The sequence below is a fragment of the Nematostella vectensis genome, chromosome 13 (genome assembly GCF_932526225.1).
Source record: "Nematostella vectensis chromosome 13, jaNemVect1.1, whole genome shotgun sequence".
NCBI classification, from domain to species: domain Eukaryota; kingdom Metazoa; phylum Cnidaria; class Anthozoa; order Actiniaria; family Edwardsiidae; genus Nematostella; species Nematostella vectensis.
The window spans coordinates 6,289,555-6,317,194 of NC_064046.1; the positions used below are offsets into that span (position 1 = coordinate 6,289,555).

Here is a 27,640-nt window from a genome sequence, read left to right on the forward strand (position 1 = left end):
TTTATTTACGCATAAATTTTCACGTTCATCGTTTGTTTTCATTTGTCTGCTTGGGTTAAAAACTAAAACAGCCATGTACGTCATAACTACTCTGTTACAGTTGTTTTCTGTTATTGAATGCTGAAATGCAGTTCGCCACCTGACCCTTTCCATGCTTTGATCATGATAAGTCATTCTATTTAACGCGAAGAACTAGTGGCGTCGAGAGGTAACTTAAAACAGTACTCATTCCTCTTTGCAGTGTGATGATTTGGACACCATAAGGTGAGTTCGTATTGACGTGATTATTAGTCTATTAGTCTAGATATCGTCTAATCTTCAGGCTTACATTTCCAGAATTTTCGGGCTATTTTTTTCGATTTCCCTGACCAAATGTTTTTTTTCAAATTTTTAAAATCTCAAGAACAAAACTTTTTAACTATTTTCACAATTTCATATTACTAGACTAACTGAGCAACTTCCCTTAATTTAAAGATGCCGATGGAGCCTCAACAACGCAACACAATTTTATACTTCATTCTCGCGGTAGTCACCACGCTTGGGAACGCTGTGGTGGTGTTAGCGGTCTACAGGGACCCGTACAAACAACTGAGGAAAAACCTTGCCTCGTACCTTATCGCGGGTCTAGCCGTCAGTAATCTCGTGCTTGTTGTTGGAGAAATCCTTCAAGCCGCGGGGAATATAATTTACGGTAAAAACGCTTATAACACACCCAGTGATAATGGTGGAACTTTAAATGGAAGTTTGTTAGGAGCAGACATAAGGGGGACCACGAACTACAGGCTGGAGATCGCATCGGATTTCACTTTGTACTTCGCCATGGCAACGTCAGTTTTGACCGTTCTTGTTCTTGCAACTGAAAGGCTCGTGGTGTTGAGGTTTGGGTACGAGCAACGGGTTACTAAAAAGCGTATCATTTTCTCCGTATCCATAGTTTGGTTCCTATCATTCGCACTCGCAGTCCCTCGGGCTGCATTTGAAGATGAATACAAATTTCGTGAACAATTCATCATCGTCTTTGCGCTTATAATTCTACTCATCATCTTCATCAACCTTTGGATTTATGCCAATGTGAAGCGCGCATGCTCTATAACTGAACTACAGCCGCTTGCCCATGGCAGGCTCAATGCGTTACGCATAAGAAAACGGAATCGCGCCGCTGCTCGAACGATAGCTTACATCTTAGTTGCTCTAGTGACGTTGTGGACACCTACCATCATAACCGAAATCTTTCTTTATTTTCCTGGTTATGATTTAAAGAATGAATTAGTGGAATTCATATATCTTATAGGGTGCGTAAATGCCGCGGTCGACCCGGGGATTTATGCTTTTCGAACGCCAGTCTTCAGACGAGCACTTTCTGGCTTGCTCAAAAAGACAGACGAGCTCGTCATGCAACAAGGGCGTTATGTAACTTTATAACAAGACCTCTTTCACAGACGCCGGCGACGATGCCCATATTAATATGCACCCAGAAGACCCAGGAACTACCCTGGAAACCTACCCTACCCAGTAACTACCATTGAGACCCTACCCTACCCAGAAACTACCCTGGAAACCCTACCCTACCCAGGCATACTATCCTGGATACCCTACCCTACCCAGGAACTACCCTGGAAATCATATTCTACCCAGGAACTACCCTGTAAACCCTACCCTACCCAGCCATACTACGCTTGAAACCATATTCTACCCAGGAACTACCATGGGACGTTTATTCAAACTAGATGATCGGGGAAGGGGGCGTCTTGGAAGTCAGAGTCGGTTATATTAGCTATTAAATTGCTATCAGGGAAAAGGGGAAATTGGAAGGCAATTAAAATGTATGTTACCAACATTCCTCTGTCGTTTTTTGAGAAGGGGAGCAAGGGAGGGAGGGAGGGGGTGTTTAATAGACATGGGGGAGTTTGTTAGAGAGGGGTGTTCAATACAAACTTGCAAGCTTATGGGCAGTTCATTAAATAGAAGGCGTTTATTGGAAAGCGGGCGTTCTTTTAGACCATTTACGGTAAACGCAAGAATAAAAATTAAACTTATTGGAATTTTTTTAATTGTTGCTTTACAAAAAGATGCTGAAGGGGAATGAAAAGTATAAAAAGAGACACTTCATTCTAAAGTAAATTCAAACTGGATAAGCTGGATTATTACTTGCATATAAAAACGACAGATAAAATGGTCCCAACTTAGTTTTCTTTCGATCCTTTTCAGCAATCTTGATTTAGGTATTCTTTACTTGACGGAAGTAGGTATTCATTACTTGACGGTTGTGGTATTCTTTACTTGACGGTTGTGGTATTCTTTACTTGACGGTGGTAGGTATTCTTACTTGACGGTAGTAGGTGTTCTTACTTGACGGTAGTAGGTATTCTTACTTGACGGTAGTAGGTATTCTTTACTTGACGGTAGTAGATATTCTTACTTGACAGTAGTAGGTATTATTACTTGACGGTAGTAGGTATTCTTACTTGACGGTAGTAGGTATTCTTTACTTGACGGAAGTAGGTATTCTTACTTGACGGTAGTAGGTATTCTTACTTGACGGTAGTAGGTATTCTTACTTGACGGTAGTAGGTATTCTTACTTGACGGTAGTAGGTATTCTTTACTTGACGGTAGTAGATATTCTTACTTGACGGTAGTAGGTATTCTTTACTTGACGGTAGTAGATATTCTTACTTGACGGTAGTAGATATTCTTACTTGACGGTAGTAGGTATTCTTTACTTGACGTTTGTGGTTGGGTATTGCAGATCAAACAATTGCTGTGTCTTGAACTCTAGTGAATCTGCAAAAGTTTCAAAGTAGAATGTAAGATTATCAAAGGGTTAGTGTTTGTATCAGTTGCGCATCTAGTTTGCATCGGTTGCGCATCTAGTTTCTATCATTTAATCATCTAGTTTGCATCAGTTGCGCATCTAACTTGCATCAGTTGCGCATCTAGTTTGCATCAGTTGCGCATCTAGTTTGCATCAGTTGCGCATCTAGTTTGCATCAGTTGCGCATCTAGTTTGCATCAGTTGCGCATCTAGTTTGCATCAGTTGCGCATCTAAGTTCTATCATTTAATCATCTAGTTTCCATCAGTTGCGCATCTAACTTGCAACAGTTGCGCATCTAGTTTGCATCAGTTGTGCATCTAAGTTCTATCATTTAATCATCTAGTTTCCATCAGTTGCGCATCTAATTTGCATCATTTGCGCATCTAGTTTCCATCAGTTGCGCATCTAACTTGCAACAGTTGCGCATCTAGTTTGCATCAGTTGTGCATCTAAGTTCTATCATTTAATCATCTAGTTTCCATCAGTTGCGCATCTAACTTGCAACAGTTGCGCATCTAGTTTCCATCAGTTGCGCATCTAACTTGCAACAGTTGCGCATCTAGTTTCCATCAGTTGCGCATCTAACTTGCATCAGTTGCACCTCTAGTTTGCATCAGTTGCGCATCTAGTTTGCACCAGTTGCCCATCTAGTTTGCATCAGTTGCGCATCTAGTTTGCACCAGTTGCCCATCTAGTTTGCATCAGTTGCGCATCTAGTTTGCATCAGTTGCGCATCTAGTTTGCATCAGTTGCGTATTTAGGTTGAATCAGCTGAGCATCTAGTTTCCACCAGTTGCTTATCTAATTTGCATTTGTAGGTGCGCATCTAGTTTGCACTAGTTGCTCATCTAGTTTGCACCAGTTGCTCATCTAATTTGCATTTGTAGGTGCTCATCTAATTTGCACCAGTTGCTCATCTAATTTGCATTTGTAGGTGCTCATCTAATTTGCACCAGTTGCTCATCTAATTTGCATTTGTAGGTGCTCATCTAATTTGCATCAGGTGCCCCTATATTTGGCATCAGTCGCACATTTACTGTTCATCCTTTCCGCATCTAGTTTCAAGTCCCCCTTGTGCCACGCTGTAGGTTTGACCTCTATGATTCTGTGGATATCACAAGTTTCTTTATCCCACTTACACAACTTACCCAACATAGCCATGAGCCATCTCGGCTGTAGTTTGTAGCGGACCAGTACCAAGTAGACCGGGATCCCGGCAAAGAAGCTAATGTATGCGAAAAGCGACTCCAATGGGGCGGCTGCGATTGGTGTAATGGCGAGGTAGAGTGCAATTGCAAGGTATATGATGGGAACAATCACAGGAGGCTGAGGAAAAATGCAGTTTAACATATCAAATGTCTTCGTCTAAATAGTCAATGGGAGACGGGCGCAAGCATGTAGGAATCTGTGGGAATATTCTTAGCGAGATTTTCTGTGGCCTTTAAAAACATTTGACAACATAACTGCCACGAAATTCAAAGTTCAAATGCTCCCTGAATGTTTATGTTGAGTAAACTAATACGCCGTTTAGCGGCAAAATCAGCAAGAGATTATTGCTACCCAATTCCAATTATGGTGTGCGATATCCTTAGAAGGCGATGACCGAGACAAACAAAAGAAGGGAGAATTTGATGTTCAGGGAAATATGGAGAGAGAACGGTCGATCGAATGAAATGGTGCTTTAGGTTGATGAAGAGCATTTGGTTGCTAATGTGAGTAATCGAGGAGATGGTGGAAGTGATACACAAAAACACGCTCACATAGCAACCTGGCTACACAATGGGTTTGATTGCGGATTCAGGACTTTCATAGATTTTCGATAGAGTTGGTCAAGTTGTGAGGTAACCATCTTGTAATACTGACCATACCCTGTTATAAATATTAAGGTACACATTTTCAATAGCAAAAATATAAGTATCAGCAGTTATGGGATTTGTGATATCTTGTGATAACTCATTTCGGTGAGTCGGCCTACAGTTCTCGTTATCGAAACGAATCAACCGCATACCACGGCCGGTTCTGGTCTGTATTGAAGTCAATCAGTTAAATCACCTTAAAAGGCCGAGCGAGGTCTGGACGTTTATATCTTGTCCAAAGCAAACCAATCGTCAACAATGAGTCATTCATCCACATTCCGAAGCCCAAAATTTTGAGCAACATTTTGACCGAGGTTTGGCGAGGGATGAGGATGACAGTAATGATAAAAGCCAGGTACAGCATGGCGGGTATTGGTGTTCGCTTATCCGTGTGTAACATGGCCAGAACTCTGGGTAAGTGACCCTCTCGTGCAGCCGCGAAGTACATCCTAAATACAGAACAGTAGAATCAGGTTAAAGTGCATCTCAAATACAGATGAGAACAAAATAATCCTATAGGATAAAGCAACATCTTACACACAGAACAGAACAGTAGAATCAGGTTAGAGTGCATCTCAAATACAGAACAGAACAGAAGAATTCTATAGGATAAAGCAACATCCTAAATACAGAACACAGTAGAATCAGGTTAAAAAGCGCATCACAAATACAGAACAGAACAGCATAATCTTATAGGATGAAGCAACATCCTAAATACAGAACATAGTAGAATCAGGTTAAAAGTGCATATTAAATACAGAAAAGAAGACTCTCATAGGTTTAAGCAACTTCCTAAATACAGAAAATAACAGAACCGAACATACATCCTAAACAAAGTACAAAGAATCCTATAGGTTAAAAACATCCTAAATACAAAGTACAAAGAATCCTATAGGTTAAATCAGTACAGAACAAAAGAATCCTATAGGTTAAAGTACATCCTACAGGGCCGTAACAGCAGGGGTGCACCGAATTCGAAAGCTGTAAGACAAACGCAAATAATTTCAGTGTTCGAGGCTTTATACGAAGCATGTATTTCTAAAGACGGTATTGGTTGTAAGAAAGTCCACTTCCTTTGTAAGTTACCTTCCCAAGCCGTACACACGTGCGTTCATCGTACCGAACACCGTTGCCGACACGCAGAGTGGGATGAGCCATTGTACCCCAGTTCCGTACATCCGCTGAGCGAAGGACTGAAAGTATTATGATGTGCGATATATGAGCATGTTCATTTTCTGCATGCAAACTGTATGCAAACACACCAAGCGCACATACTGATATGTAGTCCAATATTAAGAAATCATTTCCCCTCGGCTTTTGAGTAAAGTTAGCTGTTGGAACGTTCTCGAACACTCCATCATATAAACATTTTATGTTTTTTTCCTGGCTGTTTTTCCTCCCCCACCTCTGTTTTGATTAAAATTGAACATGCAACCAAGAATGTTCTCGCTTGATGCAACCCAAATATGGAATAAAGATATTCATGAAAAAAAACTAGGACCCAAACACTTGACAACTTTAACTATTTTATTTTTATATATTTTTATTTTATTTTCCGACTTGCGTAGCACATTTGCACTTACAGGCGTACCACATCTGTTGCACTATTTACACTTAAAGACGTACCACATCTGTTGCACTATTTACACATTTAGACGTACCACATCTGTTGCACTATTTACACATTTAGACGTACCACAGCTGTCGCACTATTTACACTTACAGACGTACCACATCTGTTGCACTATTTACACTTACAGACGTACCACATCTGTTGCACTATTTACACTTACAGAAGTACCACATCTGTTGCACTATTTACACTTACAGACGTACCACAGCTGTTGCACTATTTACACTTACAGACGTACCACATCTGTTGCACTATTTACACTTAAAGACGTACCACATCTGTTGCACTATTTACACTTACAGACGTACCACATCTGTTGCACTATTTACACTTACAGACGTACCACATCTGTTGCACTATTTACACTTACAGACGTACCACATCTGTTGCACTATTTACACTTACAGACGTACCACATCTGTTGCACTATTTACACTTACAGACGTACCACATCTGTTGCACTATTTACACATTTAGACGTACCACAGCTGTTGCACTATTTACACTTACAGACGTACCACATCTGTTGCACTATTTACACTTACAGACGTACCACATCTGTTGCACTATTTACACTTACAGACGTACCACATCTGTTGCACTATTTATACTTACAGACGTACCACATCTGTTGCACTATTTACACTTACAGACCTACCACATCTGTTGCACTATTTACACTTACAGACGTACCACATCTGTTGCACTATTTACACTTACAGACGTACCACATCTGTTGCACTATTTACACTTACAGACGTACCACATCTGTTGCACTATTTACACTTACAGACGTACCACATCTGTTGCACTATTTACACATTTAGACGTACCACATCTGTTGCACTATTTACACTTACAGACGTACCACATCTGTTGCACTATTTACACTTACAGACGTACCACATATGTTGGATTATTTACACTTACAGACGTACCACATCTGTTGCACTATTTACACATTTAGACGTACCACATCTGTTGCACTATTTATACTTACAGACGTACCACATCTGTTGGATTATTTACACTTACAGACGTACCACATCTGTTGCACTATTTACACTTACAGACGTACCACATCTGTTGGATTATTTACACTTACAGACGTACCACATCTGTTGCACTATTTACACTTACAGACGTACCACATCTGTTGCACTATTTACACTTACAGACGTACCACATCTGTTGCACTATTTACACTTACAGACGTACCACATCTGTTGGATTATTTACACTTACAGACGTACCACATCTGTTGCACTATTTACACTTAAAGACGTGCCACATCTGTTGCACTATTTACACTTACAGACGTACCACATCTGTTGCACTATTTACACTTAAAGACGTACCACAGCTGTTGCACTATTTACACTTACAGACGTACCACATCTGTTGCACTATTTACACTTACAGACGTACCACATCTGTTGCACTATTTACACTTACAGACGTACCACATCTGTTGCACTATTTACACTTACAGACGTACCACATCTGTTGGATTATTTACACTTACAGACGTACCACATCTGTTGCACTATTTACACTTAAAGACGTGCCACATCTGTTGCACTATTTACACTTACAGACGTACCACATCTGTTGCACTATTTACACTTAAAGACGTACCACAGCTGTTGCACTATTTACACTTACAGACGTACCACATCTGTTGCACTATTTACACTTACAGACGTACCACATCTGTTGCACTATTTACACTTACAGACGTACCACATCTGTTGCACTATTTACACTTACAGACGTACCACATCTGTTGCACTATTTACACATTTAGACGTACCACATCTGTTGCACTATTTACACATTTAGACGTACCACATCTGTTGCACTATTTACACTTACAGACGTACCACATCTGTTGGATTATTTACACTTACAGACGTACCACATCTGTTGCACTATTTACACATTTAGACGTACCACAGCTGTTGCACTATTTACACTTACAGACGTACCACATCTGTTGGATTATTTACACTTACAGACGTACCACAGCTGTTGCACTATTTACACATACAGACCTACCACATCTGTTGCACTATTTACACATTTAGACGTACCACATCTGTTGCACTATTTACACATTTAGACGTACCACAGCTGTTGCACTATTTACACTTACAGACGTACCACATCTGTTGCACTATTTACACTTACAGACGTACCACATCTGTTGCACTATTTACACTTACAGACGTACCACATCTGTTGCACTATTTACACTTACAGACGTACCACATCTGTTGCACTATTTACACTTTCAGACGTACCACATCTGTTGCACTATTTACACTTACAGAAGTACCACATCTGTTGCACTATTTACACTTAAAGACGTACCACAGCTGTTGCACTTTTTACACTTACAGACGTACCACATCTGTTGCACTATTTACACTTAAAGACGTACCACATCTGTTGCACTATTTGCACTTTCAGACGTACCACATCTGTTGCACTATTTACACTTACAGACGTACCACATCTGTTGCACTATTTACACTTACAGACGTACCACATCTGTTGCACTATTTACACTTACAGACGTACCACATCTGTTGCACTATTTACACTTACAGACGTACCACATCTGTTGCACTATTTACACTTACAGACGTACCACATCTGTTGCACTATTTACACATTTAGACGTACCACAGCTGTTGCACTATTTACACTTACAGACGTACCACATCTGTTGCACTATTTACACTTACAGACGTACCACATCTGTTGCACTATTTACACTTAAAGACGTACCACATCTGTTGCACTATTTATACTTACAGACGTACCACATCTGTTGCACTATTTACACTTACAGACGTACCACATCTGTTGCACTATTTACACTTACAGACGTACCACATCTGTTGCACTATTTACACTTACAGACGTACCACATCTGTTGCACTATTTACACTTACAGACGTACCACATCTGTTGCACTATTTACACTTAAAGACGTACCACATCTGTTGCACTATTTACACTTACAGACGTACCACATCTGTTGCACTATTTACACATTTAGACGTACCACATCTGTTGCACTATTTACACTTACAGACGTACCACATCTGTTGCACTATTTACACTTACAGACGTACCACATATGTTGGATTATTTACACTTACAGACGTACCACATCTGTTGCACTATTTACACATTTAGACGTACCACATCTGTTGCACTATTTATACTTACAGACGTACCACATCTGTTGGATTATTTACACTTACAGACGTACCACATCTGTTGCACTATTTACACTTACAGACGTACCACATCTGTTGGATTATTTACACTTACAGACGTACCACATCTGTTGCACTATTTACACTTACAGACGTACCACATCTGTTGCACTATTTACACTTACAGACGTACCACATCTGTTGCACTATTTACACTTACAGACGTACCACATCTGTTGGATTATTTACACTTACAGACGTACCACATCTGTTGCACTATTTACACTTAAAGACGTGCCACATCTGTTGCACTATTTACACTTACAGACGTACCACATCTGTTGCACTATTTACACTTAAAAAGACGTACCACAGCTGTTGCACTATTTACACTTACAGACGTACCACATCTGTTGCACTATTTACACTTACAGACGTACCACATCTGTTGCACTATTTACACATTTAGACGTACCACATCTGTTGCACTATTTACACATTTAGACGTACCACATCTGTTGCACTATTTACACTTACAGACGTACCACATCTGTTGGATTATTTACACTTACAGACGTACCACATCTGTTGCACTATTTACACATTTAGACGTACCACAGCTGTTGCACTATTTACACTTACAGACGTACCACATCTGTTGGATTATTTACACTTACAGACGTACCACATCTGTTGCACTATTTACACATTTAGACGTACCACATCTGTTGCACTATTTACACATTTAGACGTACCACAGCTGTTGCACTATTTACACTTACAGACGTACCACAGCTGTTGCACTATTTACACTTACAGACGTACCACATCTGTTGCACTATTTACACATTTAGACGTACCACAGCTGTTGCACTATTTACACATTTAGACGTACCACAGCTATTGCACTATTTACACTTACAGACGTACCACAGCTGTCGCAGGAGATGCTTTGACCTCTGGTGCGGTCAGCACTGCTAGATACGCGATATTTACCAGTAGATATAGCAACGTTACCAGAGTTATACTTCCCAGCACCGCAAAGACCAAGTTCCTGGAATGGTTAACAATTAGCGACAAAATAATATAAGAGGAGATAAATAGGATAGAGCTCCCTTCTTCTTATATTACCCTCTTTCTTTGTCACACATCAATCTCTAGCTCTTCCATTCTACCAAAACCCCCTCTCCTTCCTTTTACCTTTCCTCACTCTACTCCGTCTCTGCGTCTTCATTATCGCAAGCTTTCCTCATCCACCCTAAACTTTCTTCCGCCGTCTTTTATGTTCTCTCCCGTTAAAGTAACTTTATTTTTACCAATCCCCTTCTCCTCTCACTCTTCTCCCTTTCCCACCCTTCTACCATATTCCAACTTATTTCACCCATCATACCCTTCCCCTCTCACTCTTCTTCCTTTCTCATCCTTCTTCCTTATCCGAACCTTATTTTTAACCATCGTACCCTTCCGCTCTCACTTCTTCTTTATCCAAGTTTATTTTCACCCATCCCCGTCTCCTCTTCGTCTCTCTCTAATCTTTTTTGCATCTTCCTTATCGCAAACTTTCCCAGTCCACCCTTAACTTCCTCCCCACCCTCTCATAAGTCACCCTCTCCCAGTTAATGTACCTGCGTGGATTTTTCACTTCCTCGACAACAACACAGATGACCTCCCTGAGAAAGAAATCAGCTTTTGTTGATAATAGAAAACGTTGGGATGGGACTCTTGTAAACAATAAACGATATAACTTACACAATTTCTCTTTTCGTGCCGCCTTTATTTCCGTGATTTATTCCGATTTTTAATAATTAACAACTGCTCAAAAAACTGATGGATGATCCCGATGGATCTTAAACGCGAGTGAAACGACTGCCAGTTAGACAAAGAAAACACAAGTACTCATGGTCTTAAAAGTAAAGGTAATGATAAAGATATGGGTTCAATTCAACAATAATTTGCATGATTTCATAGAAGATTTAACCATTCAGCGAAGCGTGACTTCCCACTGTGGAAAATTAATTTTTAAGAATTTTTGAACATTTAGACTTTACCATCCTGCATATGCCCAAAGCCCGCTTTGGAAGGCGAGGCCAAGCTGGCTAACATCGGTCACTGAACCTTTGAACGGCTGATCGAACGCCCCGGTTGAGTACCCTGAAGTAGACAAAGCACGTCACTGTCAACACGATTGCGTATATGACACCGCAGGATTGTAGTAGAAAATCGAGGGGTCGATATTTAAAAACAGGTAAACAAAATATTGGTTAATATTAAGATTGTAATATTATTCAAGGATTATAATATTGTGTAAGTATTGTGCGTTAATTAACAGATCATAAACAGAGGGCGTTATCAATTTTAAACGACATTAGCATAAAATAGACACGTGCCTCGAGCCTCAATTTCATGTTAGAGGGTGGCCATGTTGGAATAAAAAGCTTTTTTTGTTAAGTATTACTCGGCTTCTTCATTGGCGACGAGCTAAAAATGGCAGCAGTTTATGGAACAATGCCGAAATACAGCCCACAGACGCAGTGTTGGGAGGATTACACGGAGGTAATGGGACATTACTTCGATGCAAACGGCATCACCGAAATAACAAAGAAACGCGCGATCCTGCTCGCCTCGGTCGGGGACAGGACTTACTCGTTAAAAAAAGTCTATGTCATCCGAGAACACAGTAGGATAACTCATTCGACGAGTTGGTGCAAGACCATTTTACGCCGAAACCCTCAGAAATCGTTAAAAGATTCAAGTTCCACACTCGTGTTCGTCAACCCGGAGAAACGGTGCATCAATTTGTCGCTGCCCTTTGTAATTTGAGCAAAGACTGCAACTTTGGCTCTACACTAAACACCATGATAAGAGACAGATTGGTGGTAGGAATGATTGACGATCACGTCCAGCGGAAACTACTACAAGAATCTACATTAACCTTCGACAAAGCTTTGGAAATTGCAGTGGCTATGTGGCTATGGAAACGACCAACAGCAACTTAAAAGAAATAAATAGCAGTGCAAAGTCCACGAAAGAAAATGTGAATAAAGTGTTCAAACCCAAATCCAAAGGCGATTCTAGTCAAAACAAGAAGGGTAAGGATAAAAAAAACACACAACAGTTCAAGATCAGAAGGTAAGCCATCTAAAAACTGTTTTAGATGTGGGGGAAGACATGACCAGAAAACTTGTAAATACAAGGAAGAAACCTGTTTTTCATGTCAGAAGAAAAATACAAACGGTTTGCAAAAGCAAAAACCCGCTTGCAATTTAGTGCAGGATGATGAAAATGATGATAGCGATGTCTTGTCCATGTATTCTGCATTCCACATGGTAGTCCAAAACAAACCCCCATTGAAGTGTCGATTGAGATTAATTCTAGACCATTATGCTTCGAGGTCGACACAGGGTGTCCAGTGACCCTTATTAGCGAAGAGACATTGAACAGTAAAATTACCCCAGCTTCAGAAGTGTACCCACGCCCTCAAGTCCTTCACGGGACACAAAGTAGAGATTTTGGGAACTGTTGAAACACAAATTCAGTACCAGAATCAGACTAGGGTTTTCCCCATTTTAGTTGTTAAAGGAAAGGGCCCTAGCCTCTTGGGGAGGGACTTGATCAAAGAGTTTTCAGTTATGAACATTGCTCAAGGGGAAATAAGTCTCAAAGATATTTTAGGCAAGCATCCTCAGGTCTTCAAGGAAGAACTTGGGACTCTAAAAGGGTTCAAAGCAAAGATCCATGTACCTGAAGGGGTCACGCCCAGGTTTTTCAAGCCCCGTCCTTTGTCCTAAGCCATGAAAGGAAGGGTTGAAGAAGAGATTGAAAGGCTAGTCAGAGAGGGGATCCTGAGGCCAGTAGAATTTTCAGATTGGGCCGCGCTAATTGTCCCTGTCCTCAAACCAGACAATTCCATTCGCTTGTTTGGGGACTACAAGGTGACAGTTAATCAAGTTTCGCATCTAAAACAATATCTCAGCAAAACTAGCAACAGGGAGCAAATTCTCGAAACTTGACCTGAGTCATGCTTACCAATAGTTACTACTAGATGAAAAGTCAGCGAAGTATGTCACGATAAACGCCCACATGGGGCTGTTTACTTACTCTATACTCCCGCAGAGTTTCCTCTGCGCCTGCAATATTCCAGCGGACTATTGACAGTATTTTGCGAGATATACCAGGTGTAGCAGTTTACATGGATGACATTTTAGTCACAGGGGAAACAGACGTAGAACACTTGGAACGACTTGACTTGGTACTGACCAAATTAGAAGAGTCTGGCCTCAGACTAAAGAACTCTAAGTGCACTTTCATGGCAGATAAAGTGGTGTACTTAGAACACTGCTTTGGTGCACAAGGCATACACCAAGTAGAAGACAAGGTTCAAGCCCTGTTGGAAACTCGAGCACCCGTAAATGTGTCGGAGCTCATACTTGGGTTTACTAAACTACTATAACCGATTTCTTCCTAATCTCTCAACATTTATCGCACCCCAACACAGGTTGCTGAGGAAGGAAACTGCATGGCAGTGGGGAGATCCTGAACAGCAGTGCTTTGACACACAAAGAAGATGATTACGACAGCTGGTGTGCTGGTTCATTACAATCCTGAGCAACCTCTCCTACTCCAGTGTGACGCTTCCCCGTACGGAGTTGGGGCAGTTTTTTCACGTTATGGATGATGGGAGTGACCAGCCAATTGCTTTCGCTTCCAGGACGCTGAACACTTCTGAACAGAAGTATTCACAGCTAGACAAAGAAGGCGCAAGTGTGATGTTCGGGCTGAAGAATTTTCATAAGTACCTGTATGGACGTCACTTAACTATCGTTACTGACCATAAACCGCTTGTTTCACTTTTCAGCGAAAAGAAACAAGTACCTACTACTGCATCACCAAGGGTGCAGAGGTGGGCGGTGACATTGCGGGGTTACGAGTACGACATCGTTTACAAGTCTGGCAGTAGCCATGGGAACGCCGATGTGTTGAGTCGTCTCCCTCTACCCATCACCACCAAAGTTTCAGCAGAGGAAACCGCATTTCTCCTGAATGAAGTTGATGTTTCACCTGTCACCGCAGCCCAGATCCGCAACTGGACACACCGGGATCCAGTCCTTGCAAATGTTAAGGAGTATTTGCTGCGTGGTTGGCCAGATGTTAAGGACCCTGAATTATTACAGTATAAGTCAAAGAGGGAGGAGCTTAGCGTTCAAGATGGCTGCATATTACGGGGAGCAAGGGTTGCAAGTCCTCGAAGATCTTCAAGAGGCACATCCCGGGATATGCCGGATGAAGGCGTTGGCGCGGAGCTACGTCTGGTGACCATTGAGAAGGAGATAAAGTCCATAGTGAAGACATGTGAAGCATGCCAGGTCCACCAGAAATCTCCTGCATCAGCACCTCTTCACCCCTGGGTATGGTAAGGATGCTACTCATAATCGTGGACGCACACTCCAAGTGGAGTGAAGCTCATATCATGGCGAACACCACATCAGGCAGTACCATCAACAAGCTGCGTGAGGTTTTCGCTGTCCATGGTCTCCCAGAGGTAGTGGGTGTCCGATAACGGTTTTAACTTCACCAGTGAGGAATTTGCAATGTTTATGAGACAAAATTGTATAGTCCATAAGACCACAGCTCCTTACCATCCTGCTTCAAATGGTCTTGCCGAAAGGGCAGGACAGTTGATTGAGGATGGTCTGTTGAAAGAGTCTGGTGACACGATGGCAAAACTTGCAGCGGTTGTTATTCCGCTACCGGATGACCCCTCACACAACTACCGGAAGGTCACCAGCAGAAATGCTAATGGGGAGGAAATTCAGGTCGCGTTTTGATTTGCTACACCCCAACCTACAAGGAAAGATCCGGCAGAAACAAGAGTGAATGAAAAAGCAACAAGACGCCCATGCCCAGGATCGACAAATTAAGCCTGGTGATCATGTTTATTTTAAGAACTTTGGCTATGGTCCCTAGGTGGTTACAGGCCCAGTCTCCTACAACGTTGTCGCAATGGACGGTCGCGAACATTGTAGGCATGTCGGTCACCTTCGGCTTCGTTACCAGAAACAGAAGAAAGCGTTCCAAGGACCGACAGTTAGACGTTGATACTGGGGACCAGTTTCAGTGGGTGATACTAATGCGAGCAGTGGGTTAACAGCAGGAAGCAGTAGCGAATTAGACATATAATCCACAAGCGAACCAATCTCTATATCAGAAGAACCACACTCATCAGCTGCAGTCATTACCCAACAAGACACTGGACAGCAGAAAAAGTCAGAAGTTGAGTCACCTACACCAGTACGGAGATCAGAGAGGGCACGGAAACAGCCTTACAGCACTCTGTTGTATATGCCTAGAACTACAGAAACTGACTTTAATAGTTTATATTGTATGTTACGTTTAGTTGAGGAAGGAAGTGTTGTATATTAGCATAAATAAGACACGTGCCTCGAGCCTCACTTTCATGTCAGAGGTCGGCCATGTTGGAATAAAAAGCTTGTTTTGTTAAGTATTACTCGGCTTCTTTAGTATTAACACGCGTCCTTTAGATAACTTCTTAGATCGACTAGACTTTGCTTCCCGTTGACTGATGTATGCATTTCCAACACGCTCTAGATTTGCATACCGCTGTATGGCGTGAAATTGACAACCCCCGCCATCACGAAAGACACAACCCGAGATAGTGCCTCACTTTAAAAGTGCCCCAAAAAAGCGCTTCTATGCAGTTTAGTCGATCATAGAAGTTGTCTAAAGAACCGCATTTTATCATTGACAGATATGTCTAAAATTCCACGGTTGATTGTTGAAATAATGTGAAAAATGTGTTTTTAGAAAAATGTTCTAAAAGGTAGTGTTATTCAAATTGTTACAACTTTCTTTCTATTGAACATAGCCAAACCAAATTTGGTATGAGTTATTGTACACTATTAGAGGTTTTATTGCAAAAACTCGGGTAATAAAGGCTAACATGAATGCTTTTTGAACGGGCTTAACTTCGTCGTCAATTTTTAGGGTCGAAATTGTAAATATACATCTAACTTTTTTCCCTTTCACAGATTTTTTTCTAACCTTCACAGAGGCTGTACCACCACATATTGAACTGATTTTGGCAATATGGGCAAAAAGCTAACGCTCAATATTGCTCAGTCACAAATAAGTGCAAAACATGTTTTTTACTTTTTAAGTGCTACTGCATTATTGCGTGTTAATACAAATACAATTTTTAAATGTGTGAACTCTCCATACATTGGGTCGTCTTTTGTGAAAAATCTATAGCAATCGTACAAACATTGACGCTCCTGTGCGAAGTTTAAAATTGATGACGCGCTCAGTTTATGATCTGTTGATAAACGCGCGAGCGACCTTTTAAAAGGGCGTTTGTTGCCAGTTGATAGGCCGTAGGGGGTGGGTGTAAATAAATATTTGGAAGTCTGGTTGGGGGAGGGGGAGCGAAACATAAGAAAGATATAAATGATTTAAGCACACAAACCCTCCCTTGGCTAGGGTTATGTATGTATAATGTATATGACTGGTATACCTCAAGTTCTTTTCTGTCTCAAATAAAAAAAATCAATTCCTTTCTTCTTTTCCACCGCCGCCAATGTTGGCGTTACCGACAAGCTGTGTATGACAGTGTATGTCTTGAGAAACTACAGACAAGCTGGTGGAATTGGTTTAACTAGTGAAAGCCTCCAGTGGAATTCACCTTCGGCAAACTACAGACAAGCTGTGGAATAACCAGTTGACTAGAGGAACTACAGACAAGCTGTGGAATAACCAGTTGGTATGACTAGAGAAACTACAGACAAGCTGTGGAATAACTAGTTGGTATGACTAGAGAAACTACAGACAAGCTGTGGAATAACTAGTTGACTAGATGAACTACAGACAAGCTGTGAAATAACTAAATGGTATGACTAGAGGAACTACAGACAAGCTGTGGAACAACTAGATGGTATGACTAGAGGAACTTTAGACAAGCTGTGGAATAACTAGTTGGTATGACTAGAGGAACTACAGACAAGCTGTGTAATAACTAGTTGACTAGAGGAACTACAGACAAGCTGTGGAATAACTAGATGGTATGACTAGAGGAACTACAGACAAGCTGTGGAATAACTAGTTGGTATGACTAGAGAAACTACAGACAAGCTGTGTAATAACTAGTTGACTAGATGAACTACAGACAAGCTGTGGAATAACTAGATGGTATGACTAGAGGAACTACAGACAAGCTCTGGAATAACTAGTTGGTATGACTAGAGAAACTACAGACAAGTTGTGGAATAACTAGTTGACTAGATGAACTACAGACAAGCTGTGGACTAACTAGTTGGTATGACTAGAGGAACTACAGACAAGCTGTGGAATAACTAGTTGACTAGAGGAACTACAGACAAGCTGTGAAATAACTAGTTGGTATGACTAGAGGAACTACAGGCAAGTTGTGGAACAACTAGATGGTATGACTAGAGGAACTTCAGACAAGCTGTGGAATAACTAGTTGGTATGACTAGAGGAACTACAGACAAGCTGTGTAATAACTAGTTGACTAGAGGAACTACAGACAAGCTGTGGAATAACTAGATGGTATGACTAGAGGAACTTCAGACAAGCTGTGTAATAACTAGTTGACTAGATGAACTACAGACAAGCTGTGGACTAACTAGTTGGTATGACTAGAGAAACTACAGACAAGCTGGGGAATAACTAGTTGGTATGACTAGAGAAACTACAGACAATCTGTGGAATAACTAGATGGTATGACTAGAGAAACTACAGACAAGCTGTACAATAACTAAGTGGTATGACTAGAGAAACTACAGACAAGCTGTGGAATAACTAAGTGGTATGACTAGATGAACTAGCTGTGGAATAACTAGTTGGTATTGGGACGCTTTCCCTGCGCGCGGGGTTCCTGTGGCCCCTGACTATGCCTGGGGCGCCCCGCAGGGGGCGAAAAGGGAGTTGAACTGAGTTGATCACAGGCAGCCCAAGGCTACTGTCAGTGGTTTATAAAGGAATATATGGGGGAATTTATATGTTAGCGAAAAAATACTTTATCGTGAAAAATAAAACTTTAGACCATGTAATATTGAGTTTGAATCTTCTTTTATTTCAATTTTGCCGATAGAATGTCAGTAGAGCGAGTTTGAAGCCCGCCAAGAATTGTGTTTCTCTCTCTGTATAATAATTTTTTACACCTTTTACCGTCGACTATCGAATTCACCATCTGTGACAACAGATCGTGTGCACTTTCTAACCGAGCGGCTCTAGGAACGAGGCACTGCTCGAAATTCAAACTTCGAGGAGTCGTCGGTACGACAACGACCGCGCCGAGTGAGTGTGTTTTCCCTGTAACGCTGGTGGCGCGACAGTAGACACTCACTCGGCGCGGCCGTTGTCTCGCCGACGTAGATGCGTAGAATAAGGTTGCCGGACTTGTTCATCGTCAGCTCATCCTTTACCCTCTCGAGTAGTTGAAAATCTGTCTTGTCAACACTTGGACGCTTGACCACACTGTGCCAGTTCCCTTTGCGTATGGCTTCGGCCACAGCCTGCAGTGTTGCGTCGCTCTCTGTCGCGTTCTCGATGTCTTGTGTTTTGAGGGCTTTTGGAGTAGATGTCTTTGTGAGATAACTGACATATTCTTCTGCCACCTTCTGTTGTCTGCTCGTCTCAGCTGCGAACTTTGTTGGATGACGGGATAGGTAATCCGCAGGGTTTTCTTCACCTCGCTGATACTTTACGGTGACTTGGTAAGACTGAAGTCTCAGCGCCCATCTCTCGATTCTTGCGGGAGGCTTTGAGTTTGCGTTGCCGTAGCCATCTACGGCAGGGGCTTGTGATCCGTGTATACCGTCACTGGTTTGCCGTATATGTATAGGTGCAGATACTCACATGCCCATACCACCGCGAGGGCTTCTCGTTCCGTCTGACTATATCGCTGTTCTGTCTCCGTCAGAGACCAGCTCGCATAAGTTATGACGTGTCTCGCCTCGGTCTTGGGTTCTACTTGGGATAGGATGGCGGCCAAACCAACGGGACTGGCATCAACAGATACTTCAGTGCGCCTCTCGGGGTCGAAGTAGGCGGTTACGGGTGAGCTTACTAGTGCGTCCTTCAGCTGGCTGACTGCGCTGTCATGCTCGGCCGTCCAACACCACGGTTGGTCCTTGTGGGTGAGCTTGCGTAGTGGCTCGGTCTTGGTGGCGTAGTCTGGGATGAACCTTGAGCAGTAGTTCGTCATTCCTAATAGGCTGCGTACTTCTGATGCTGTTGACGGTGTCTGCAGGTTGACCACGTCTTCGACTTTCTTGGGGTCTGGGGATATGCCGTTTTTGGAGAACACGTACCCAAAGAACTCCAGCTTCTCCTTGCCGTACTCGCACTTGCTTTTGTTGAGGGTTAGGCCCTTTTCTCTCAGCCGTTTGAAGACTGCCCTCAGATTTCGGTTGTGCTCCTCCTGTGTCTTGCCAAATACGAGTACGTCGTCACTGATATTTATCGCACCGTCGACGTCTTCCAGTGTCTCTCGGATTACATTCTGGAAAATCTCTGCAGCACTCGAGATTCCGAAGTTGAGACGTTTGTAGCGCATTAGGCCCATGTGGGTGCTGAAAGTGGTGATGTATCTCGACTCGGGCGCCAATTCGAGCTGGTTGTATCCTTGGTTGAGGTCAAGTTTGCTGAAAACCTTCGCTCCGTTTAAATCTCCTATCATATCCTTGATGGTCGGCGTGACGTGACGTTCGCGCTTGATCGCCTTGTTCGCCTGGCGCATGTCGACACACACATGTACCTTGCCTGGGGACTTTGGTTTCGGCGCAACCACTATAGGGGACACCCAGGGTGTAGGGCCTTCGACGCGTTCTATCACGCCAAGCTCCTCGTCCCGCTGTAGCTGTTCCTCTAGCTGCTTGCGAACGTGAAACGGGACCCTTCTGTGCGGATGTGTAGCTTTATCTGATAGTTTTTCAGCTTGCCTAGCCCATGGAACAGGTCGTCATATTCGTCGATGAGGCTTGTGAGCTCGTTGACCTTGGTCTTGCCTTGGGGTGTCTTCGCAGTTACTTGCTGCACCGTCTGGAGGAGATTGAGCTCTTGGGAAGTTTTCCTGCTTAACAGTGAGCCGCCCGATCCTTTGACCACGTAGAATCGCGCACTGATATTCTAAGTGGTAGACTCCGTGATCGCGGTGAACTTTCCAAGGACTTGTAGGGGATTTGTCGACTGGTAGGCGAATATCTTGACGCCAGACTGCTCTAACTTTGCGCTTTTCGGCAATTTCCGGTAGTCTTCCTAAGCAGATAGATACGAAACCTCGTCGCTCGTCGCCAATGTAATATTTGGTGTCTTGAATAAAGACTGAGTCGAATAGTGAATGGTTCTTTTACTACATTGCTGGTCAACGGTCAGCAAACGACTGACTCGCTAGTTACATGCTTGGTCATAAAATCAACTCAAATCACGCGTTACCAAGGTGACGGTAACAACATTACAGGTATGACTAGAGAAACTACAGACAAGCTGTACAATAACTAGGTGGTACGACTAGAGGAACTACAGACAAGCTGTGGAATAACCAGTTGGTATGCCTAGAGAAACTACAGACAAGCTGTGGAATAACTAGTTGGTATGACTAGAGAAACTACAGACAAGCTGTACAATATAGGTGGTATGACTAGAGAAACTTCAGATTAGCTGTGGGATAACAAGGTGACTAGAGAAACTACAGACAAGCTGTACAATAACTAGGTGGTATGACTAGAGAAACTACAGACAAGCTGGGGAATAACTAGTTGGTATGACTAGAGAAACTTCAGATTAGCTGTGGGATAACAAGGTGACTAGAGAAACTACAGACAAGCTGTACAATAACTAGGTGGTATGACTAGAGAAACTACAGACAAGCTGGGGAATAACTAGGTGGTATAAATAGAGAAACTACGGACAAGCTGTACGAGAACTAGATGGTACCCATGTTATTTGTGCAGTTGAAGGCCAGATTCTCGATTTCATTACTGCATATATTACCATAGTCTCAATCTCTACCAAGTAATTGTGCAAAATCATCTCAAGCTGGATTTATTTCGCTTTATTTACTCGTGTTTCCATTTGCAACACGATGCGATACTTGGCGAGGCTCGAGTTTAGAATTATCTCTTGCCTGCTTTAGACAAAAACAGTTTACTTCAAGTCGTAATTAAATGTTCCTTGGACACTCATTAATGGACTGGAGGTATTTATCTGTATTACTTGATTTATTTTGAAGTGGAAGTATTTTGAAGCTTATTGATGAAAAAATCCCAAAGAAGTGACTACCTTACATCGCGACACTTGACCGGCTACCCAAAAGACAAATTTTGGGTTCTTACTATAAAATATCTTGATCTCTCTCATTGAATGTCATGATTTTTTCACCATGTAGATTTCAATAAAGTAGAGCATATGTGTAAATTGTAACAAGTTCCAACAGAATATCGAGCAGCTTTCATCAAAATATTCGCAAAAAAGTATTGTATAAGTAACTTAACTCAACTAGAAAAGCTTAAGCCTGCTGCTTTGGTTTGGAAACTTTTTTAAGCGGTAAACATGTCAGAGCCATGGGTAGTGTAAGATGTGTAAAACTATGAAAATTATTTTGGTATTTTAAGTGCTTGCTTAATTTTTGGTATTTCGGTCCTCCTTTAAATAATTTTTGTTTTCTTTTCTAAAATAACTTTATCCCTCATTGAATATCATTTTAATTTTATGGAACATTTTCAATGAAATCTAGAGCATTGTGTTGTCTTTCTAAGGCTGTTAATGATAGGTATATGCTATAATTTTAAGTCTGGATATTCTATAGCCCTCTCATTATACTTCAAAATAAAATTGTTAAAACAATATGATAGCATATAGATATTGTTGTTTACTTTGCACTTACATAAATGAAACAATGAATTAAATCTAAAATATATTGTTAATACAATATGGCTCACTTTGGGTGTTAAAATAAATTTACCACTAAGTGATAGCACATTGAGGGCAGTGAACCAAAACAATGTTTGAGTAATATTTTACAATTTTCAAACACATTCTCATTTTTCCTGAATTTTATTTCGGTGCTATCTCTGCTGCGGGGATAGTATTTGTAAGATTTTTACAATGCAAAAGATAGGACATTGTAGCATTTTACTTGTTTTGTTTACAAAATAACAACTTGAATTGGGCTGAACCGTAGAAGATCGATTGACGTCGGTGGCGAAAGCGCATGCGCACGCTCAACCCACATGGAAGACTTTTCTGAAAATACTAGCTTATATATATTTTACGGCTACACAACCAAATGACCGTAGCGGTCGCAGAGCCATACCGGAAGTTGAACACCGGAAGTTTACAGGATGACCTGAGTATTGCTGTGTTGCAAAAGCACAGGAAGATCATAAAACGTTTACGGATTAGTGATCCAATGATGCCAGTGACATTGGACTCCCCACAATAACTCGTACATGCTTCGCATTCCCGAGTTAAAAAGTGGCGGCTAAGAAAAAATACGGGCAGATTATTCCCATCTATGGATAAATTCTGTTACGATTCGATGGGAGGACTTCTGTTGACTGGGATCGTACCTTTATTCTGAAGTCAGTGGTACAACTGAGAGTAGGATGAGAGTGATGAGGATTTACAATGTGGTCCTATTTGTAGCAAAACAGGTAGTACGTTTGATTGACAAGCACTGACCACGTGTGCGGAGTGCAGTGATTGGACGGTACTTGACAATGCAAACAGTTACATCAGATATCATTAACTGTCGGCAAAATTAGAGATAACAAAGGAAAGCTTTGAAAAGAATTTAAGGATACAAAACGAATGTCCTTTGCCATGAAACTAAGGGAGTCGGTAGGAAAAGTAAAAATGTAACTTTGGAGAAACAAATAGAATCAAAAAGCCCAAACTGTCGCGATCTCGTACCAGAACAATGAATACAATGCACCAAAAACTGGAAATCGACTCTGCCAAATTTTCGTCTTTAATAAGGCTTCTTCAGTCTGCCCTGAAGAAGTCTTATTAAAGACGAAAATTTGGCAGAGTCGATTTCCAGTGTTTGGTGTATTGTATTTTGGAGAAACAAATATGTAACTTGTAATCGGAAGTTACTGAACGGAAGGGGAAAGAACTGGTCGCTCAAGTAGCGTAGGTGTGGTGTTTGCTGACTTAGTTTACCAACTTAATGGAAAGTTAAAGACAGATAATCCCAAAACATGGTACGACCCGATAAAAGTCATTATTTCACTAATTCTTATAATTAAACGAACATCTTCCTATTCAAGTTAAATCAACAAAAACTAATAATGCCTCAAGAATGCTTTTAACCTTGAACAATCCTTTTAGCTAGAGCAAATATCTTAACTTTGTCTATTTGCTTACTACAATTAGTAAAATACGGATTCATTCTAACATAACCTATCATAACAATTGGAAGGGTGAAATGTAAGAGGAAAGGGAGTCTGTCGTCCACGTCTTTGGGTTCGTCTGGCTGTAACGCAACAATCAGACGACAAGGCGCGGTCGAGAGCAACAACTGAAACTGACATTTTTTGCTCGGATCGAGAATGAAAGTCGAAGTGTCGGCGTTCTATGAACGTGAATAAGGAATAGGAGTTTTAACCTGCTAAGGGCGAGAGGATGAATACAGTTAATACCTTGGGCGAACCTCACAACTCCAGTGATTATGATCATCGCCAGAGCAAGACCTTTGCCAACTGTGAACACAATCTGCACCAGGGCCGCTACTCGCGCACTCATCATATTCATGAACACCAGGAAGTCTAAAGAAAAACATATCCACCAAAATATCAAATATAAAAGAATCAAGAGAAGGAAACTGTTACGGAGAGTGGAAGTGCATTTGAAAACCGCTATTTTGTCGCCCAGAAATTATGGTTCAAAGATTGTGGTTCAGCATTGGCCGATTTGAGAAATTTCTTTTGAATATGGTAAAAAAAGTATAAAACTTTATCTTCGATAATTTACCTTCTGATGTCAAATAAAAACAATGACCAGACCAGTTTTTTGCTAGTCGGTCGATTTATCAGACAGTCAATCGTTAGGTAAGTCCATACTGTCGGCCGGTCTGGTTGGACAAAAATAGTCGGACGAGGTTGGGCAGGCGATCAGTAATGCATGCATCGTAAAGAATACTTAGCTGTAAAACATAATCTCCATACTTACAAATTATACCAACACCAAGAATTTTCTGCAGTACTTTGACATCCTCCCTCTCAGAGCATCCTGGGAAAATAGGCTCTAGAATATATGCAGCTAGGGCAAGGGTCTGAATACCAAACACCACGGGGGACATGACCAGAAATCCAAACCAAGATGTAGCAAAAGCCATCATCGGGCCCAGAGTCTTTAGCATAAACATGTAGTGTCCTAAGAATGTCAGACAAGTGAGAGCATCAGTTTATATGCTACGGCAGAACAATTATGATAACAGTTGTTACGCGTATGCAAGTTATTACGCAATCATCATCATTTGATAATAGGGCACGTTAGCTCAAGCTGTCACTTGAAACAAGTCTCTCTACCCTATCAGCCGCCATTTTGTACCACCCCTCCCCCCTAGCGACATGCCAAGTGTTAGCTAAATCGGGATAGGTTTTACGATGTATTCTTTGAAATTGGCGAATGAAGTGCAAAAAAAATATTAAATTTTATCAAATTATTTATCCTCCAATGTTAAATGAAGACAGTATCAAAGTCTAGACTGAATAAGAATTTTAAAGCGACTGTCCGCAGTCATAATACAAGTTGTCAGTCAACTTACAGCTTAATACGGGAACAATACTGAGAGCCAAATACCCTTATTTGCCCCTATACTGACCGGCAATGAGAGATGGGCGCTTATCGAAGAGATAGTAGTCTAAAAACATTATCTCAGCTATGTAATAAAAAGTGCTGAATAGCCCAATAGTTTTTGTCATCCCTAGAGGTATCCCCTACCCCTAAGGAAATCCTCCATTTACGCATCTGGGTGATGACCCAATTTCAACAAACCTCCGCATTTGCCGTATGTTAGTGTCAACTCTGCTGATACCAGTGCTCCAAATATGGACACAACGGCGCAGAGTAACCAAATAAGGAGAGACATGCCAACAGAACCGCTGTACACGAGCACCCACTGCGCTGATATGAAGATTCCTGAGCCCACCATCACACCACCGCTCAGTGAAATAGATGCGCAAAGACCGAGATCCCTGCGAAGCCCGAATTCCTCAGATTTTTTCGCTTTCCCGGCATCCCCTCCGGTTCCTGTCTCGCCTGATACCTCTGTCATCCTATTCGCAAAAGAAGATACGAGACGCTTTCAAATTTTGCTTGATTTTTTAGTTCCGTGTTTACACGTCAACCTAGGTTTAGTTTTGTGACACAATTTGTGGTTAGGAGAAATGAGTTTACACTTGAAAACCTAAACTAGGTTGATCATTCAGCCGAACATGTTATTCTGTGATGGCTTATGTTTACAAGATTCAATATAATTCAAGATAATATTTTAGGGACCACTTTGCCTGATGTTTTCTCTCATGTTTGTCATTTTCGTTGAATTGCTTGCGCTTGTACGTTAAGGATTCGCTTGACTAGTTTATTGTAAAGTATCGTTTAAAACGTGCAAAATGCGAGGATCTCGAAAACATGTAGCCCAGGGAAGCGAGCGACGCCTGTCTAAAAACGCCTGCGACGGAGGCTACAAACATGTGGTAATCTCATGCCTTTTGAGTAATGAAATGACTGACATCGGAAAGCGATAGATTTAACCGTAACCTCGGTTGAGTACGCTCAACTATGCCTCCTGGAATTGTTGAGCTCAACCGGACCTAGGTTGAGCGTCCTTTGTAATTGCCGGCACATAAGTGGCTATTTGAATCGTGTTCACACACACTTCAAATCTTAACTAGGTTTTTGGACGCTCAAGTGTAAACACAGCAATAGACGTAGTAGTATGGCGGTAGAAAACTGACAAATAAAAAAACGTGGTTACGAATATATTTTTCTATTTTGGTTTCTATTGCCAGGGGCGGCGGAGTGGTCCCATAATTGGGGGTGGGTAGTGGTTTCATTGGGGAGGGGTGGTTGCTGGCTTCTAATTTTTAAGCGCTATTAATAAAAACTCGGGCGATAACCTAGGTTTTTATGCGAGGGATTTTAAACTGTTCAACAAATTTTTTGTCGGTTGCTTATGTATCGCTGAAACCCTACCCTTCCCCTCCGCCGCCCCTGATTGCATGCTAAGAAGTTTGCATTCGCAAAATACGAACGAATGAAAGACGCCAAAAAAACTCACTCGGATATAGTCTTTTCGCATTACTCTGAGAGGAAAATGCACAGAAAGGTCGATTTGGCGAGCATTTAAAAGAAAAGGACAACAAATTCGATGAATTTGGTGCGGATCTGGGGTGCGGAAGCCCGTGCCAGCCCCTGTATAACATAAAGAATGATACATCTAACCCAAACATGGTCTTAGAGTTGTCCGTCCAAAAAAGCCTAAATGCCTTTTTTTAATAAAGGGAACGTAACTGCAATCCGCGAGTTACATACAATCCCAAAGTTTTGTTAACAAAGGCTGGGGTATGTTATGAGGATATTATTGAAATCTTATCTAAAATTTCAGGACGACTGAACGTCTTCCTTTCTAAAAATGTTGGTTAATCACTTTCGCCCTGCTACTAGCCCCCTCTTCCTACTATGACTATAACCCAAATAGTGGTCCTACCTTGCTTGGTTTTCTCAAATTCTTTTCGTTCATAAATCTGTTTTGGGTAATGAGATCTACGCCATCAAGTCCACAACAACCTTTTGGCAAAACATTGACCTGAAGCCTTAACCTTTTAGCAACTATCACCCGCTTTACTGTCTTTCCCAAATTAATTTTGACTAAGAGTGACAGATTTCGAAACTCAAGAGATCCTGCTTTGCTATTGCTATTGTTACGCAATTCAATGTAATCGAAGGGCGATCGCGAGATGCCCTTTAAGAGCTTGAAGATGGCACGGCCGTGTACATGTCGCTAAAACAATCAATAAAACACGCTAACCTGTTTGATGGCTGAGAGGGTAGTAGCTCTTTACT

The 27,640-nt window shown here is 41.6% G+C and overlaps 2 protein-coding genes across 2 annotated transcripts; one reads left to right on the forward strand and one right to left on the reverse strand.

The window, feature by feature from the left end:
* The first annotated feature begins 474 nt into the window (after window positions 1-474).
* LOC5517991 (adrenocorticotropic hormone receptor) lies at window positions 475-1,422 on the forward strand. Its single transcript, XM_001637992.2, has one exon. The coding sequence runs from the start codon at window positions 475-477 to the stop codon at window positions 1,420-1,422; it is 948 nt and encodes a 315-aa protein (XP_001638042.2).
* Window positions 1,423-2,032: 610 nt separating this feature from the next.
* LOC5517993 (cystine/glutamate transporter) lies at window positions 2,033-27,392 on the reverse strand. The gene is made up of 11 exons (XM_001637932.3): window positions 27,285-27,392; window positions 25,571-25,851; window positions 24,743-24,946; window positions 24,214-24,339; window positions 11,584-11,686; window positions 11,161-11,205; window positions 10,466-10,589; window positions 5,759-5,865; window positions 4,869-5,121; window positions 3,965-4,142; window positions 2,033-2,783 (listed from the first exon to the last, which is right to left on the reverse strand). The coding sequence occupies exons 2-11, from the start codon at window positions 25,848-25,850 to the stop codon at window positions 2,719-2,721; spliced, it is 1,485 nt and encodes a 494-aa protein (XP_001637982.3). The 5' UTR covers window position 25,851; window positions 27,285-27,392; the 3' UTR covers window positions 2,033-2,718.
* Between the last annotated feature and the right edge of the window lie 248 nt (window positions 27,393-27,640).

What these genes read in the sequence shown, in the direction of transcription:
- LOC5517991 (XM_001637992.2), top strand. Translation starts at nt 475, where the DNA reads ATGCCGATGGAGCCTCAACAACGCAACACAATTTTATACTTCATTCTC.
- LOC5517993 (XM_001637932.3), bottom strand. Translation starts at nt 25,850, where the DNA reads ATGACAGAGGTATCAGGCGAGACAGGAACCGGAGGGGATGCCGGGAAA. An exon ending in GAAGTGAAAAATCCACGCAG is followed by an intron (nt 10,590 to 11,160) that starts GTACATTAACTG and finishes TAACCATTCCAG; the next exon opens with GAACTTGGTCTTTGCGGTGC. An exon ending in ACCTCGCTCGGCCTTTTAAG is followed by an intron (nt 4,143 to 4,868) that starts GTGATTTAACTG and finishes ATTTTTCCTCAG; the next exon opens with CCTCCTGTGATTGTTCCCAT.